The sequence below is a fragment of the Armigeres subalbatus genome, chromosome 3 (genome assembly GCF_024139115.2).
Source record: "Armigeres subalbatus isolate Guangzhou_Male chromosome 3, GZ_Asu_2, whole genome shotgun sequence".
NCBI classification, from domain to species: Eukaryota; Metazoa; Arthropoda; class Insecta; order Diptera; family Culicidae; genus Armigeres; species Armigeres subalbatus.
In genome coordinates this window covers 384,913,607-384,929,880 of record NC_085141.1, presented here as the reverse complement: position 1 = coordinate 384,929,880, position 16,274 = coordinate 384,913,607, and the positions used below count along the sequence as shown (strand labels likewise).

Genomic DNA, 16,274 nt, shown 5'->3' with positions numbered 1-16,274 from the left:
CACCATGGTATCGTGCCAGCGCGTTGCCGGCTTACCAGGTGGCCTTACCACGCCCTATGTACTCGGAAGGTGGGAAGCGTCGACTTCGCGCCTGCTTCCCTCTGCACGACTGGTATCAAGAATGATGATGCCGCGTGCACCCCAAATTGACCTTTCTGCGATAGGGCCTATTCGCCAGCACACAGAGGGACTTGCCGACGCGAGGCCTACGCCTGCCCCAGGCTTGACGAGGACCCCTTTCCGTCCTCGGGCTCGGAACCCACCCGGTTGACCGACGCCGCGAAAGCGACGATACCATGTTGTTCTTCGCGCGGCCACTTGTTCGATAAAAGGATCGAGTTCGACCACAGAGCATGACCACCGGTATGACCCATGAAGCCGACTCCGATCCCTTGGACCACCTCTTATTTGCGCCTGAACTAGCCATCCTTGAGTCCACGCGCCACCTTATGTGTAGCTCCGAGACGATTTGGGCGATAGCCGATAAAACGGCGTTCCAGCCAACTTCATCTTTACACATCCTCCGAACTAGGTTGTCCGGGGTAGTGTCCAGACCACATGTGGCAAGCATGTGGTCACGCATTGCGCGAAAACGTGAGCACACGAACAACACGTGTTCCGCCGTTTCCTCTAAACCTGCGCACACCAAACACTCGGGTGAGGCCGAGCAAGTCAGCTGCGTTACCTGCACTGTGATTTTGCAGCACGCTTAAACGCCGGGCACATCGAACCCCCCATGGGGTGCTTGCTGTTCACAGCTTTGCTGGAACAAATCAAACAATTGGGAGGGTTCGTGCAGCATTGTGCCTTATGTCCCTCCAATCCGCAGCGTCGGCAGAGATTGCTTCTGTCAGGGCCTTTGCAGTCCCATTGCTTGTGCCCCGGTTCCAGGCACTTGAAGCAAACTTCGGGTTGCTCGTATATGCGCACAGGGCATACCGACCATCCTACCTTGACGCTCCCTATCTTGACTACCTTGGAGGCGTCCGCTGCAGATAGCCGAACCAATGCTACCTGCGTCCCTGCCGGACCTTTCCGTAGCCGAACGGCTGCGGTGGGCGTCTCCACTTCACACTGTCGCCGCAGTGCCGTGACGAGCTCTTCGACTTCAGTGATCTCGTCCAGGTCTTTAACCCTTAGATTCACCTCCGTCGTGAGTGCCCTCACCTTGACCGTCTCGCCTAGGACCTCCTCCGCCAACTTCTTGTAGGCGGTGCCCTTTTGCGAGACGCCCCGCTTCAGCTCGAGTATCATCTCGCCCATCCGGGTACGTCTTATTCGACGTACGTCGGCGCCGAGTTCACCGAGCTTGACGTCACTCCTCATCGCCTTCAAAACATCCGAGTACTAAGCCTCGTCCGCCGTGATGACTAGGGCATCACCCCTGGAGCGATTGGCGCCTACCCTAGACTTCTTGCTACCCTTATTCGCCTGGGCCTTCTTTTCGGCCCTTGACGTCTTCGGTTTCCTCTTGTTCTTGACCAGGGTCCAGGAGGCGTCATCCCCCTCTATTTCCCTGGTCTGGTGCGGCTGAGAACTTTCAGCCTGCCGTAACCCCTTACCACCGTCTTTCCTGAGTGGACGGACCTTTCCAGGTCCTTCCTCCCCCGGTTTTGGAGGTACCTGACCGGAGTTCAGCTTCCCAGCCCCACTACCCTTGTTCGGGGTAGTAACCCTCCGCGTTTTGGAGCGGCCCCCAGGGAGCTCATCCCCTGGAGACTGTCTCCCCCGTTTTTGTGTCTGCTCCGACGTGCCCGCAAATACTTGAGCCTCAGTCTGGGTAGACTTTGGCACCACCGTCTTCGCTGGCACGCCTTCGGTCGATTCGACCTTGCCCGAGTCCGCGAATCCTTGGGCCTCAGTCTGGGTAGACCTCGACTCCACCGATTTCACGGGTTTACACTTGGCGGTCCCGACCGCCCTCTCCAGCTTGGCGTCCAGCATCGACTTTCGAAGTTTCTGCAAGCTCCTCTTGAGGTCCTTGCTGATATTATGCTTCGATGACGCAAAGTCGATGATGGCGTCCAGCTGTTCCGTCGCCACCTCGAAGGCCGAAAGCCCGTCGCGTTTGCGGTTCATCGCCTCCACAAGCCATGGGCCGTCAATAACCCCTACCGGCGTTTTTCTAGCCGAGAGGAAGGTTGAGTGACCCACGCTGGCGCTGCGCACTGAGATGCCGACTATTGCCTCTGGCCTCCTAGGCTAAGACATGAATAACCCACCTCTTGCAAAGGGGTTGTCGCATACACTACTACCACTAATTGAAGAATTGACTTGGTTTTCCATTTTGGTCCCACGAGTTGCTCGGGAAAAGGTCCACCACGCCAGAGCCCAGCATGACGCGGTAAGGGACAATTACTGTGGAGGGTGCCCAGGTATCCCACAGGCTCCGTTAAAGGCCTAGCTTATTATTTCACCCCCCTGGCCATGCATCCCCTCGGCACGGGTCGCTTGACGCCTTGGGATTAGGGGTTAGGGACGATGGTCCCGGTCTAACTCGCAGTGGCCATGGGGAGGGGTCGTCAAGCCCTTGGACAAAGTCCCTGCTGCCCCAGAGAATGTGTTATTTGTACACCTTTAGCACGTTGCTTTTTTTCTACTTTGTGTACTAGTACGTTGCTAATTACAGAGTTAATATACTTTAATCATTTAGTATAAGCTACTGTTGTTAGAACTTTAACTCCGTAAGGGTAAATTTTTAGGTAAATTTGTAGAAAAAAATGCGCTTAGCATACAACACATTACCAAAATATGAGTAATTGACAAACTACTAAATGATCAAAATCATCCTTGGTCAGGATTCATATTTTGCTGTTCTGGATTTTGTTCGTTCTATCTAGACATTTAATTCTCCACGCTGCCCAATCTTCTGCCAGTTTATGCCAGTAATCTACTACATTGTGCTGAGTGCGCAGCTCACTCAATTTGTTCTCACTGATTTCGATAAAGGCTTTTTTGAAAGTCCATTGCTCTTCTACGATGCCGACTCTTCTACGACTTCCGTAACATACACTCCGAGCTCTAAGTTCTTCAAAGAACAATCCATTCACAGCAAGATCTTCGGCGTGAGTTGAATTGTCATATAAGTACCACCACCGCTGCCGAATCCGTGTAAAGTATAAAAGGATCTTCTAAAATAGTCCAGTCCATTTATTCCGTATCTATTTTTGGCGGATGCAGATGTTGTCGATATGATTTTCAGTACGTCTATCGTGAGATGAAAGATCCACGTGGGTTTGACCACAGGCTGATGAGGGAAAAGCAATCCACAGGATTTTGCTATCACTAACAGCGGGGGCCTTCCTTAGCCGTGCGATAAGATGCGCGGCTACAAATCAATACCATGCTGAAGGTGGCTGGGTTCGATTTCTGGTCCGATCTAGGAAATTATTTGGTTGGAAATTTTCTCGACTTCCCTGGGCATAAATGTACCATCGTGTTGGCCTCATGATATACGAATGCAAAAATAGTAACTTGGCTTAGAAACCTCGCAATTAATGAATACTAAACTGAAAAGCGGCAATGTTCCAGAGGGGGATGTTATGCCAATAAGAAAAAGAAGAACAGCTTATCTTGTTGCTTATCTTATGAATGTTGTCATCAGAGAAAAAGTAGAATCACTAAAATTTACCACGGCATGGTATAGCCTACGGAATTCAAAATAATTTTAAAAATTACAAGCTAATTTTTTGAAAATGGTTTATTGCACGAGATTAGAAATTCAATAAACATAAAAAATAGTACCTTTTCCAGGATCAATTCGAGAAAAGCATTTATTATCATGAACAATCAAATAAATATATGCACAATGTAGATAATCAAAAGTCTAACCCGGTGGTCCAAATCATTTTCAATTACATATCATTTTGAAATTTTTAAAATTATTCCAAGAATTGCATCTCATATCTTGCTGTGGAAATTTTTTCGTGATTCTACTTTTTCTTTTTTGACATTTATCCTGACGTATAGTCCGTGTTGTATGGAGGTTAGAGCTGATCCTCGTATTAAAATCGTCTGTGTAGATTTTGACGTCATCCTTCGCAACTTTATTAACGATGACGCTTAGTTAACTGTAAACATTATCGGGACCGAAGCTGGTTACGTCATCAGCTCTTCTCAAGAGAAGCTGCTTTTTTCTTTAAACAAAGCTAATTGCTCACTTTCCGGCTATTAGCGTGGATATTGTTTATAAGGTTTGAAAATTCGATATGCATATGCACGCTTGTTCGTTGATATTACAACTTCCTGCTGCTCCGCGGTGTCGTGAGCCTCTCTGATGTCTCGTTGTCAATATACATACACCCGATTCTTTTTTTACACGGGGGATGCGTTCCGTGTAAAAAAAGTTTTCAGTTCAAAATTTGAAAATCCGTGTAAAAAAAGTTTTATGATTTCTCGACGAATCATGCAAAATGGAGCAACTTTGCAAAAATTTTGTATGGGATTTTTTTTTACACGGCCGTGTAAAAAAATCCGTGTAAAAACAGAATCGGGATCAGTAAACTCCATTATCATTCATTTGAAATCATTCGCTTATGTTGTTTAAAACGACATTTGTTTTATCAACAACACAGGAGTTTCAGTCTACAGTCTTAGTTCCCAGAAATCTATTTCATTAGTTGGTTTACTCGCATGTGTGCAAGATTCAAATTAAGCTTCAATTAAGCAATTTACTTTCATTGCTTGAAATGCAGATCATACCGTTCTATACGATAATGTTTGTTATCAGACGAATTCCAATCAGAAATAACTTTTGCGTTTAAAACATGCACTCTTAGTGCGGAGTGGACATCTGGCTTGTTAACGCAATCAACTAAGGGAAGATCCATTAATTACGTAACGCAAAAATTGGTCATTTTTAACCCCCCCCTCCCCCCTATGTCACACTTTTTGTATGAAACATCTGAAAATTTTGTATGGATCGTCACACTTCGCTCAACCCCCCCTCCCCCCTCTAAGCGTTACGTAATTTGTGGACGCTCCCTAATACATATTTTTCGCAAGACAGAATATCACTTTCCTGATCTTAATCGCAAGTTTCGCTTGACAAACGGCTCTTTGATCTTCCCCATTGCTGGCCATTACTCATAATTACGGTCCATCGTCGAATGAATAAACCATTAATGCAGCGTGGTTTCCTACATCATCGTCGATATGCCGCATACTGCACCACACTCGCTCGGTTTGCTGCTGCAGAACCGTCCTTTACCACGTGGTGCGATGCGGGTGTTGTTGCTTGCTAGACACTGCTTCACTATCATATGATTGAGTGAGTTTGCATGTGTTCACGATTTTAATAATATGATTAACACTTTAGCACGGTTTAATTGGTGGCTTTAATACATGATGTTGCTTAAATGGTTTACACCGACCGCGCACTTGCACTAATCGAGCAAGAACGCCTCATTGCTTTGCATGCTCACTAGTTTGTAAAATTAGCGAAGACGCTGAATTTACAAAAAAAAGTCTGTTGTCATTAATCCATATAAAAAAGATTCACACCCCATTTTGTTGTGCCATTAATTCATGATACCAGCTCTACCGATTCTGATTAAACTTTCTATCATGAACGCAATTTCTTACCCTTTCGATGTAAGTCTGCGGTTTTCACGAGACTACACAGACAAATGATAAGAGTGATGGAAGTGGTATTTCTGTAGTCATAACATGTACCATTTTTCGCGGTTGATTGAATAGTTTCAACGTTTTTTCCGATTAACTTATCGTCTCGAGGTTGTGTTTTTTTTTTCCATATACCTACATCATCATCACCCTCTCCATGCCAATGTGAAGAGCAGGGAAGTGCAACTCACGTTCGCGCGGTTGCTCCTTTGACCTATATTGAACCAGACTGCATTGTGGGCATCATTGAACAAGAACAAATGAGTCTAGTACGTACCTACATTCCATAGTAGCTAATTGAGACTTGAGTGAATCGATTAGTTTACTATTTCATGTGCAATACAGGAAAGAAATATGAATTAGTCGGACTCTACAGATGATTTTTTAACGATGAAACATGAATTATGTATTAAAAAACTCACACCACAATTCCACCACACCACCCACCACCCACACCACACGAAATTCCGAGAAAACAACAAAAAACTGTTTTAAACAAATTGACACCGAATCTTTCGATTTCTTTTTCCATATTTGGTTTTCAAAGTGCGTTTACATATGAAGTTTCTCAAATAAACGAGATTTTTTGTATACATACATTTCAGCATTCACAAACAGGATTCAGAATATATAAAAATTTCATTTTGGCCAAAAATGTCACATATGCAGTTTTTTAAATTAATAGTTCAATTATTTTTTCACAAAGTTATTAATTCGAAATGGATGGTTCTTAGGCATGAATTTACAATGAATGATCACAGTACTACTAGAAAACGTAATTTGAGCAGCTTACAGAAACATACACCCAGATTTTTTTTTACACGGTTTGGATTTAGTCGTTTAAGACTTTCGGAGTCAATGAAACAATGAGTTAACCCCACAAAAAAATTACTGTGAAAGTTCAGGTTAATCGAGAAATTAATGAAGTCCAACTGCGTAAAAAAACCATTGAACCTGTTGTCCTTCTGTATGTAAGTCGAAAACAATAGTTACCTGGCCTGTCTTTTAAATGTGATGCGATCGTTATTAGTGACAAAGAAGAACCTCACTAATAGCATGCGAATAAAATGTAATTGCATAAGCAAACGAAGGTCAACTGAAGTGAGCAACGCGATAATAAACCGGAATTTGGAAAACTGCCGGCCGAATATAGCCACCGGAAACGGCTAATCGCCATCTTCATCTTCAATCATTAGCACCAGCATCTAGCAAACAACAACACACCATCATATAGGTCAAGCATGGAGCATCTGATACATGGCCAACGTGTCGTTCATCCATCAAGATGCGGAAAGATCTGTCTCATTGCTGTCAAGTTTCGAATGCCTATCTCGTTGTCGAGTGATAAAAACCCGGCCCGGCGTGTTCCGAGAGAGGGAGCAATCCACCGGAATGTCACACACGTATTCATTCGATAAGTACCACCCCCTATATTCGGCATCTCGGCGCGACGACGTGCGGTGCACACTTTGTTGTTGCCGACGAGATACGAAAAAGAAAACCGACGACATCGACGGCTCAGCAGCGCTGAGTTTGCTCAACTGGTTAATCTGAATCTCTTGTAGTCGCTTAGTAGCAGCGGTAGTACGCGGTCGGGGACACTACAAAGTGCTTCGCATGGGAGGAACTTCCAATACCGCCAAGTGCACGTTGTTTGCTCATTAGAGTGAAACACTTGTGACGGAGACAGTGGGAACATTCTGAATGGCACATTTTTGTGTATCGTATTTAACATCCGTCAGTTGCAGTGAAATATCCAGAGAAAACGGAAGTGGAAATTAAGTGTAGAAATGCTATGTTGAAAAGTGCTCTCGACGGATATGAAAAATTGCATTTAGAAGAAAAGCTGATCCGGTACGAAGAAAAACAATTTTGAAGAGTTCCAAGCTGACACAACTCAGTTCTATTGAAAGGTTTGATGTAAAGTGAAATTGTTCAACGCCAACTGTCGCTGTCGAAAAGAAATTTTGTCGCAGGATGGCGGCATCTACGGGGAACTCTATAGAGATAGGACAGTCTGAACAGGTAATTGAAATCATATCTATAGCAGTTGCTTTGTGAAGTAAATTTTAAAATGCGCATTAAAATATATAGTCCTGAAATATTAATTTATAAAAATTATGATTTTGAAATGTATTTTATCTTTTGAAGATTTGTGGCACCATGCAGTTTTTCGCTTGTTCTGTACATGATTGGCATGCCATCATAACCATATTTTAATAGGACTTAATACCAGTTCTGATTCTAAGACTATTGTCGATTAAACATTATACTTATAGTGAGTCGCCATGCGCTAGAGGAATTCAACAGTGCGTTAAAATCTAAAAAGCATTTTTTTAAAGATTCAAAGTATTCCAAAGTATGATTCATGAATTTTATCGCCGCGACGATAAAATATGACATCTTTTTTTTAGTTTTTTTTTGCCTTGTTCTAGATGAGGAGTCTGAATGTATGTTACTTGCTATCTAATTTATAAGAGTTGCAATTTTGTTGCGAGAGTGATGTCTACATTAGTATCGTAATAGAATTAAGTCATAGATCCAACACTTGCTCATGAAAAAACAATCATTGACATCAGGGCCAAGGGTCATAACTTTGACCAGGTATTCCAAAATTTTCTCTTTAGAATTTAGTTAATTTTTAGAACATTTTTATGTACCCTGTAAAGCGTATAAAGGTATGAGGAAAAGGTGTTCACTTTAGAAAAAAAAAAGATATTCAGTGTAACGTCTAACCTCCAAGACCGATTCCAACCAAATTTGGTACACATATCCACTATGAAGTGACGAGTGGGCAAAGGCGCGGCCACGTTTCGAGACGTGGCATAATAGGAAAAAAGGAGGTATTTTTGGCCAAAATTATGAATCCTGCAATAAACAGTGGTATTCATTATAAGAACATAGATAGAAAAGAAAAATATTTTTTTCTGAGCCTTCAATGGGGTATGGGGCAAATTTTCGGCATAGTATCGATGATCGATCAGGCGGTAGGACTGTTTGGATCGACATATCCACGCGGCAAAAAGATTAATTTTACACAGTTTTCATATTTATTTGACTAGACGTGATACAGTACAAACATGACTATTAACCTACGTTGTGTATACTGATAGATAACTTATAGCTATACAATAATGTGTGGTGCTAATAATGGCAATGATAGAGCTCAGCACCGATAATAAAACTACAGTAGCTTGACCGAACAATCGATTTTTGTCATGTTCTAAAAAACCAACGGAATTTGGTCACTTTTTGGCTTGCAATAAGCCTGTTTGATGCTGGATAAAATACTAATACATATAACATATAAACTGTATATTCGTTTCACAGACAAATGGACGCAACACAGATTTTCTTAAAATGATCAAAAAAGCACTATCAGTTTCTGGTGTTAAAACTCACTGAGTAGAACTTAATAAACCAACAAAGGAGGGTAGAACAGATTCAATTAGCGTCATATTGTGACATCAACGAAATGGAATTTCATTTATTTGATATTTCATTAAGATTTATTTCTTAATTATAAAAAGGTATTGTGCCAACGAGTTATTCAACACACTACTCATCCAGCACTTTATGACACGTTATGGTTAAATCTATAATTCGCTCCTATAATGTAGTAATGTCAAAATTGTAAATTTTGAACAACTTCCCTTCTCACTGCGTAATGCTTTTTATATAATAGTTGATTTTTTCTTGAAATATGCGCAACGTTAAGACATAGCCCTCCCCCTTAAAATGTTAAGTAAATTGTGTTCGTCACCAAATTCAATTAAAGTGGCATTATTGAGTAACTCAGATTAAAATTGAAAAATAAGAAGTTTACCAAAACACCTGATTAATCCCCCTAGCGGTAATGTTGTCTTTCCCGTACATTATAAGAAAATGTATTTAGGCCATAACTTTTGAGCCCATAGTCCGAACCAGCCTATTTTTAATAGGGAATAATGGAACAACATTCTCTGGCGAATGAAACTTGTTGCGAGTAAATCGGTTTAGAGTAAGTGCTTAAAAAAGACCATTTTTGCTCACATACATACAGACATTCACACACACGTACACACAGACATCACCTCAATTCTTCGAACTGTTGCGGGGATTGCACAGTCCCTTAGTGTAGGTAAGGCGCCAGGACCGGATGGTATTCCGAACCTGGCCATCAAAGCGGCCATTGCCGAGGCTCCCGAGATGTTCAGATCTGTCATGCAGAGATGCCTGGACCTATTGCTTGGTCCTATTGCCAAAAGCGGGAAAACCACCGAGGGATCCGTCGGCATATAGACCAATATGCCTGCTTGATACGGCGGGGAAGGTGCTCGAGAAGATCATCCTCAACAGGTTGTTGATACGCACGGAGGGTGCGGATGGTCTATCGAGTAACCACTTTGGCTTCCGAAAGGGTAAGTCGACCGTAGACGCTATCTTGTCGGTTACCACATCCGCGGAGATAGCTATCCAGCGTAAGAGGAGGGGAGTTCGCTATTGTGCAGTAGTGACTGCAGCCAGATACCTAAAGATAGTATATTTATAATCATGGTTTTTTCTAATCATATAACCTGTTAAAATATGCTTCATTTGCTTTATTGTTGGCTTTCTAAGTCTAAATTGATTGAGACTAGTTTGGTATAGCTTGACGTTTCGGTCCCATTCAGTGGACCTTTTTAAGAGATAAGCTATCGACCGTAACGAGAGTCGGGGTCCAACACAAGCGGCAAAAACGTCGTCGGGCAGCCAAACTAGCCGTCTTAATCGATTTAGACTGAAAAAATCAATGATAAAACATCCATTCTATAAGTCGCAATTTCCTACAATAATTGAGGGGGTCAAACGCAAAGGGGTGTAAACATTAGCATTAGCATTGTTACGGTGTAATTCGTAGATTGGACACTTGTGATACTAATGTGTTACTTTTGAGATCCTTATCTAGAATGCTATCAGAAATCAAGAAGGGGAGTGGTCCTTGATTCCAGTCTTAAACAAAAATAACCAAAGCATGAGGATTACTACTCCTGGCCACGTCCATCTTTACCGTAACTAGGGAGAGGAAGGAAGTGTTGATGTGGTACTTACTTAACGAGAGGCCACCGACTTAGTGACACCCTCATAAGTACCACGGAGTTGGATAATGAGGAAGGTATTCGTTGGGTCAGAATTTGCCTGTAGCTGGCAATGTAACCGTGGTAGATCTTACCCCGCAACACACCACGTAAAGGTGTCAAAAGTGACAAAAAGTTAGTTTTGACAAAATTGTTGAAAAGTTTTTCAATATTTTTTCGCTTCATACATTGTATGAAAGTCCAAAGAAATATTTTTTTTTCTGTATTTGACATCAACAACGAAACATTTGGTTATTGTAACGCTCATAAAAAATCTAGTCCTCTGCTTGTGTTTAGTCGCAATAAAAAATAAGAGTCAGATAGTCGCCTGAGAAAAATGTGCACGTGCGTCTGGTGGTGGATTCTGGCGGTGAATACTTTGATAGTACGTGCTATTTGTACTGCGAATACATTTTGTACATCTATGAGCAGGATGAATGGCATGCAACAAAAATCTCAAAAAATATTCGTTCCGTGGCAGGGCATGAAAGTGTGCAATATCTGCTTTATTTTTGTGTTTATTACAGTCATACCTCGATATAAGGCAATCCAGCTTTCCACGCTCGGTAATGGCGGCTTGTCGCTGTGAAAAAATCAATCGGTCACTGTAGCATTTGACACTAGCTGGAGGAAAACTCACCGGCGAAAAGGCCTTTTTCCCTTCCCCTCTCTCAGGAACGCCAATGAGCTTTCCTCCAGCTAGTGTCAAATGCTACAGTGACCGATTGATTTTTTCACACCGACAAGCCGCCATTACCGAGCGTGGAAAGCTGGATTTGGTTTTTCGTTAAATTATTGTGCCTTGCAACAAATGACAAGTTTTGTGATCATTTTCTAAGACTCTCATAGATGCAAAAAAAAAATCCGCAGTTCAAATAGCACGTGCTATCAAAGCATTCATCGCCACAATCCACCAGATGGAGACAGAATTTTTAAAAATATCGGAGTAGCTTTTTTTTGGAGGTTTGTTTTTCTTAGGCGACTATCTGGCGTTCGTATTTTGTTGCGATTAAAAAAAGCGGAGGGGTAGATTTTTTTATGAGCGATACAATATATCGAGTTACGTTATATCAAAGCAGATTTTTCAACATAGTTTCCAAAAACAAAAAAAAACAATTCTTAATGATCTAACAGGTGTATTCAATTTTTCTTACATAATTACCTTCCAAATAAGCTACCAGCGGGCTTGGTAGTCATATGGCTACTGCTTCTGCCTCATACGCAGGAGGTCGTGGGTTCAATCCCAGGTCCGTTCCATTCTCCTACTTTGTATCTTTCTCTTTATTTCTCATGTTCTAGCAATCGCTAGAACTGGAAATGGACTTCCATACCGTTTCCATTATTATTCCTATACCTTCAACTTGAGTATTCTATCAGTAATCTGATAGAATTGGAAATGAACTATAGAGCTCGTTTCCTACATCCAAATAGAAATTCCATCAGTTACCTTCTCCTATCTATCACATTGGCAGCTCGTTAACCAAGACGGACCTCTGCCTCTCCAACCTAACCCAGAAATTCCAACAAATTCCGCATGAACTCGTGGCAAGTGCAGAGGTATATTCGGCTTGCAGTGGGCGAGTGATTGCATCATCATTTCCTCCCCCTTCCCTACATTGACTTGCATTCTGACGAAGACCACTTTATCAAGAAGACTGGCAGCTCTGGCATTTTTCCATACAAGCGGCCAACTTCATTGTCGGCAGAGCCTCTTCTGAGTTGAAGTGGTAGCTTGTTATGTGTGTGGTAGTGATCTCAGCTAGCTGAAGTAAATGAGTTCTAATAAAGGTGTGGAGGAAGTCGATGTCTGTTAGTGTTAGTTAACTGTCAACAAATAACTTTTAGGGTAAATTTTTTCCACAGTAGGGACGAGTAGAATTTTACTCTAAATTGTTTTGACATTGACACATACAATACTTGCGATCTCTCTCGCAATATGCCAAAAATTTTGTCATGAAGCGTGTATACAAACTATTTTCGCAAATCGCCAGTACTCAAATTTACATTGGCCATCCACGATTATGCCCTTCAGATAATTGCCTAGCTTCTGGCTATTAGTCAACCAGCACCACGAACCCTCGCCGCTTGGATCAGCGGGTTACAAAATTTCTCTTTAATGTTTATTTTGCTGAAGGTTTACCAACACAAGCAAACGTGATAGACCCCGCACCTTTATTATTTGCAATGGAATATAGCTGTCAACCCACAAAACAAACCACACGGAATCACAAATCAGCTCTGTTTTGTGCAGGCAGAAACATTTCTCGTAAAACTGAGTTTGAAACAAAAAGAGTTTTTCGTGGCCAATCAGAAAAAAACACAAGGAACAAATTCGGAATTATTATTTGTATGAACATCTCGCATGGGCAGTTCCTTAGTACTTAACAACAATCAAGAGAGAAAGAGAGTCATAAAACTATTGGGGTGTAAGTTAAAAATTGAGGCTGTTTACTTAGCTTTATATGCTTTAAACATATTACTTTGGGGTCTTATTTGCGTCCTTATCTGTTTGTCTACAACATAAAGTGTTGTGATTAAAAAACGAATTTGAACCTATTGGAACCTTTGAAACATCAAAAACTGAAAAGCGATAAAATGATTTTTTTTGCATCTGTCTAAATTCTGTCTTGCTCCAAGGTAACATAATACGGCTAGTGAACCAATATTCTCAATATTTTCCTTTCTTTCTATATATTAACATCTATTTTTGTTATCTATTATCTGATTGGTAGGGGTGGTGGAAATTCGTGAAATTTAAACATTTTCGCGAAAAACCGCGAAATTAACCTTTCCCGTCAATAATTTTATTCCATTCTATTGCCTCAGTCGATTTCTTGACCTAGTCAATACCAACTCGACAAACAACGCATTTTTTGACGACTCGATTTTTTTTTAAAGTGCAGAGTCCGAAATTGGTCGAATGTTGAGCCAAAAGCCAAAACTGCAGAACAATTTTGTTTTTAAAAAATATGGATTTTTTTTAGGAAAGTTAGAGATTCTCAAAGGGCTACTACCGAATTCACATGACCTGCAATACTCACATTATGGGATTGATCGGCGAAGTTTGGAGAAAAAAGTTTCCCAACGTTGATCGTCTCGCGGCATGTTTCAAATCTATTTTTTCTCATTCGGCCTCTTTCCGTTTTCCTCAGCACTTCAAAATAGCGGTGAAATATCTGTCTATTCCTGGAAACTCGGTAGATGCTGAACGTAGTGTCTGCCAGTACAATTTAATCAACACTTCCCAGCGCCAAAAGTTAACGGGAAAATAATTGGCTTTTGACCAGTAATGCAAATTAATAAACGCAACAATTTAAATACGCAACAATTTAAATAAATATGGTACCTACATTGTCTTTTTTATTTTTTGTACCGAAATATGATGTACCGCAAAATTGCCGCGAATTTTCAGATTTTCTAAATTGGCTGTCCGCGAAATTTTAAAAATTTTGCCGCGAATTTCCACCACCCCTACTGATTGGTAATGGCTGGTTTCCTACTCGCCGCTGCCAGCATCCAGGCGCAAACAGCCAGCATGAGTTAACCACCGGATATTTGTTTGGGGAAAATCATCTAACGGGGGTTTTCTCAAAGTTAGGAACTTTTTAAGTAAAACTATTTCGCTACTAGGGACGATTCAAATATGACGTCCACTACTTTTTGAGATTTCTAGACCCCCCCTCCCTCATCTGTCACGCTTTTTTGTATACCTAGTATATGCAGTGTCACAAAATCTTAGACCACCAACCCCACCCCACCCCCTAAAACCTGTAACATCATTGTTGAACGACCACCTAGTTATGTACACGCCCGTTTCAAATCACTCAGAGACAGAGTGAAATTGTATTGACATTTCTTTTTTTCTGACGGAAATCTTACTCATTTTTCGTAAAAAGTGGAACTGTCAAATTTTAACTAAAAGTTAAACGAATCGATAGACTGGTTCACAGCCTGAGCCTACCACATATTTTTTTGTTGTAGGTGCTTTATTTTGAACGTTAGATGCCTTTCGCCATACTGATTTCAGAAAGTCAACTCCTAGTGTGCCGCTGTAAGCACGCACAAGGTGGGTGATTCATTTTCTACTATGTCTAGGATAGCATAACCTTTTCGAACTTTTGGCTTTTTAGGCAAGGTAATAATAAAAATAAGAAAAATCTAAAGAGTAAATTGTTTCAAATTAAATCATGAACACAGTATGCAGTCGAGATGTGAAGGAAATCAACAGGTCCGTACGGAAATTGACATAGAGTGTGGCACTTTCATCAATTCAAGACCAAATTCCGAATATTATTCGGCTTAAAGTTATGCTGATCTCATAAAATTGAAATACGTTTAATCTCAGTGTACTTCTCGAGTTTTTCGAAGCATAATTTAAATGTGGTTTTCATATATTTTGATTGAACGTGTAACTGACTATACAGTGTCAATTCACTCACACAAACAAACATAGTACCACCTCGGCTCACCGACAGCGCTGCTAACAGTGTCGCCCGATTTCAGACTGTGTTGCCAGTCTTCTTGATAATGTGGTCTTCGATTCTGACGTGGCAGGCGCCAGTATGACCTAACAAATGAGATCACCAGTACTTGTACATTGAAGATGTGTGCTAGTCCCAAGCAAACATCTGTTGGTTCCCTGTGCAAGAACAGCTGATCTGGTCATAATGGAGTAGCAACTACGAGCAGTCAATCAAGCTCAAGCTAATTACCTTCCAAATAAGCTACCCTTTTGTTAGCCCTGTTTTGAATTAGAAATTATCATTTTTGATAATGTAGGGGAAGTATGTATAAAATGCGCCACCACCTTTTCTCGGTTTATGACACAAATTTTGTCTCAAAATCGTAAGCAGCTGAAGCTTAAAAACATTTGTTGGCCTTACAATGAAAAAATTGAGTCAAAAACTCTGCATTAAAAATTTAAAAAATTAAATTTTATTTTGGCTCATTCCAACGCAATTTCGGCGTTTACGTCCTCACGTCCTTTCTTTAGGTACCCAAAACAAATTTCTCCTTACTACCATCTGTCTGAGACATTGATTACCTTAAAGGATAGAGTTGAAACTAATCTTGTGCAGAAAAGTTTGAATATTTTGGTGAAAAATATTGGAATATTTTGATTATTATTTTTCGGTGGCGCATATTGCCCTGCATTGTTTATTTTGGATTGAAATTTTCAATCTTGGAATAAAATTGTTTTGTTACAATATTGCTGGCTTTACATGGAAATTTTTGGACCATATAATGACTGATATGTTAGATTATTGATAAACACTTCGAAAATACATGTTTTCGGATGAAATCATTATTAAATTTAGTAATTAGCTTAAGGGGCGCATATTGGCCGCATCTCCCCTACAGCCCCTATTACTTCTCTTAGCACCTTTTTCATTTTAACTGTACGATCTACATTGACGAATTCCAAAGTTGGCCACATAAGGTAGAATGGCTAATAGTGGACGTTTTATAGATAATCACGTTTTCAAACATAAAACATCATTTTTCTTTTCTCGGCAGAATCTGACGTTATGATTTTATACACTGCTTCTGCCATAT

At 41.1% G+C, this 16,274-nt stretch overlaps 1 protein-coding gene across 5 annotated transcripts in view; it reads left to right on the top strand.

Moving 5' to 3' along the window:
- LOC134226693 (venom dipeptidyl peptidase 4) overlaps nt 1-16,274 on the top strand; it is a 62,870-nt gene that overhangs the window by 25,690 nt on the left and 20,906 nt on the right. For 3 of the 5 annotated variants that reach the window (XM_062707639.1, XM_062707638.1, XM_062707636.1), the window contains exon 2: nt 7,371-7,647. The exons of 1 other annotated variant lie outside the window; for it this stretch is intronic. In XM_062707639.1, the coding sequence (XP_062563623.1) occupies nt 7,600-7,647 (48 nt within the window). In that variant the 5' untranslated portion in view covers nt 7,371-7,599. Of the gene's footprint in view, nt 1-7,364; nt 7,648-16,274 lie in introns of all 5 variants that reach the window. One more of the 5 variants, XM_062707637.1, reaches the window with a different exon arrangement.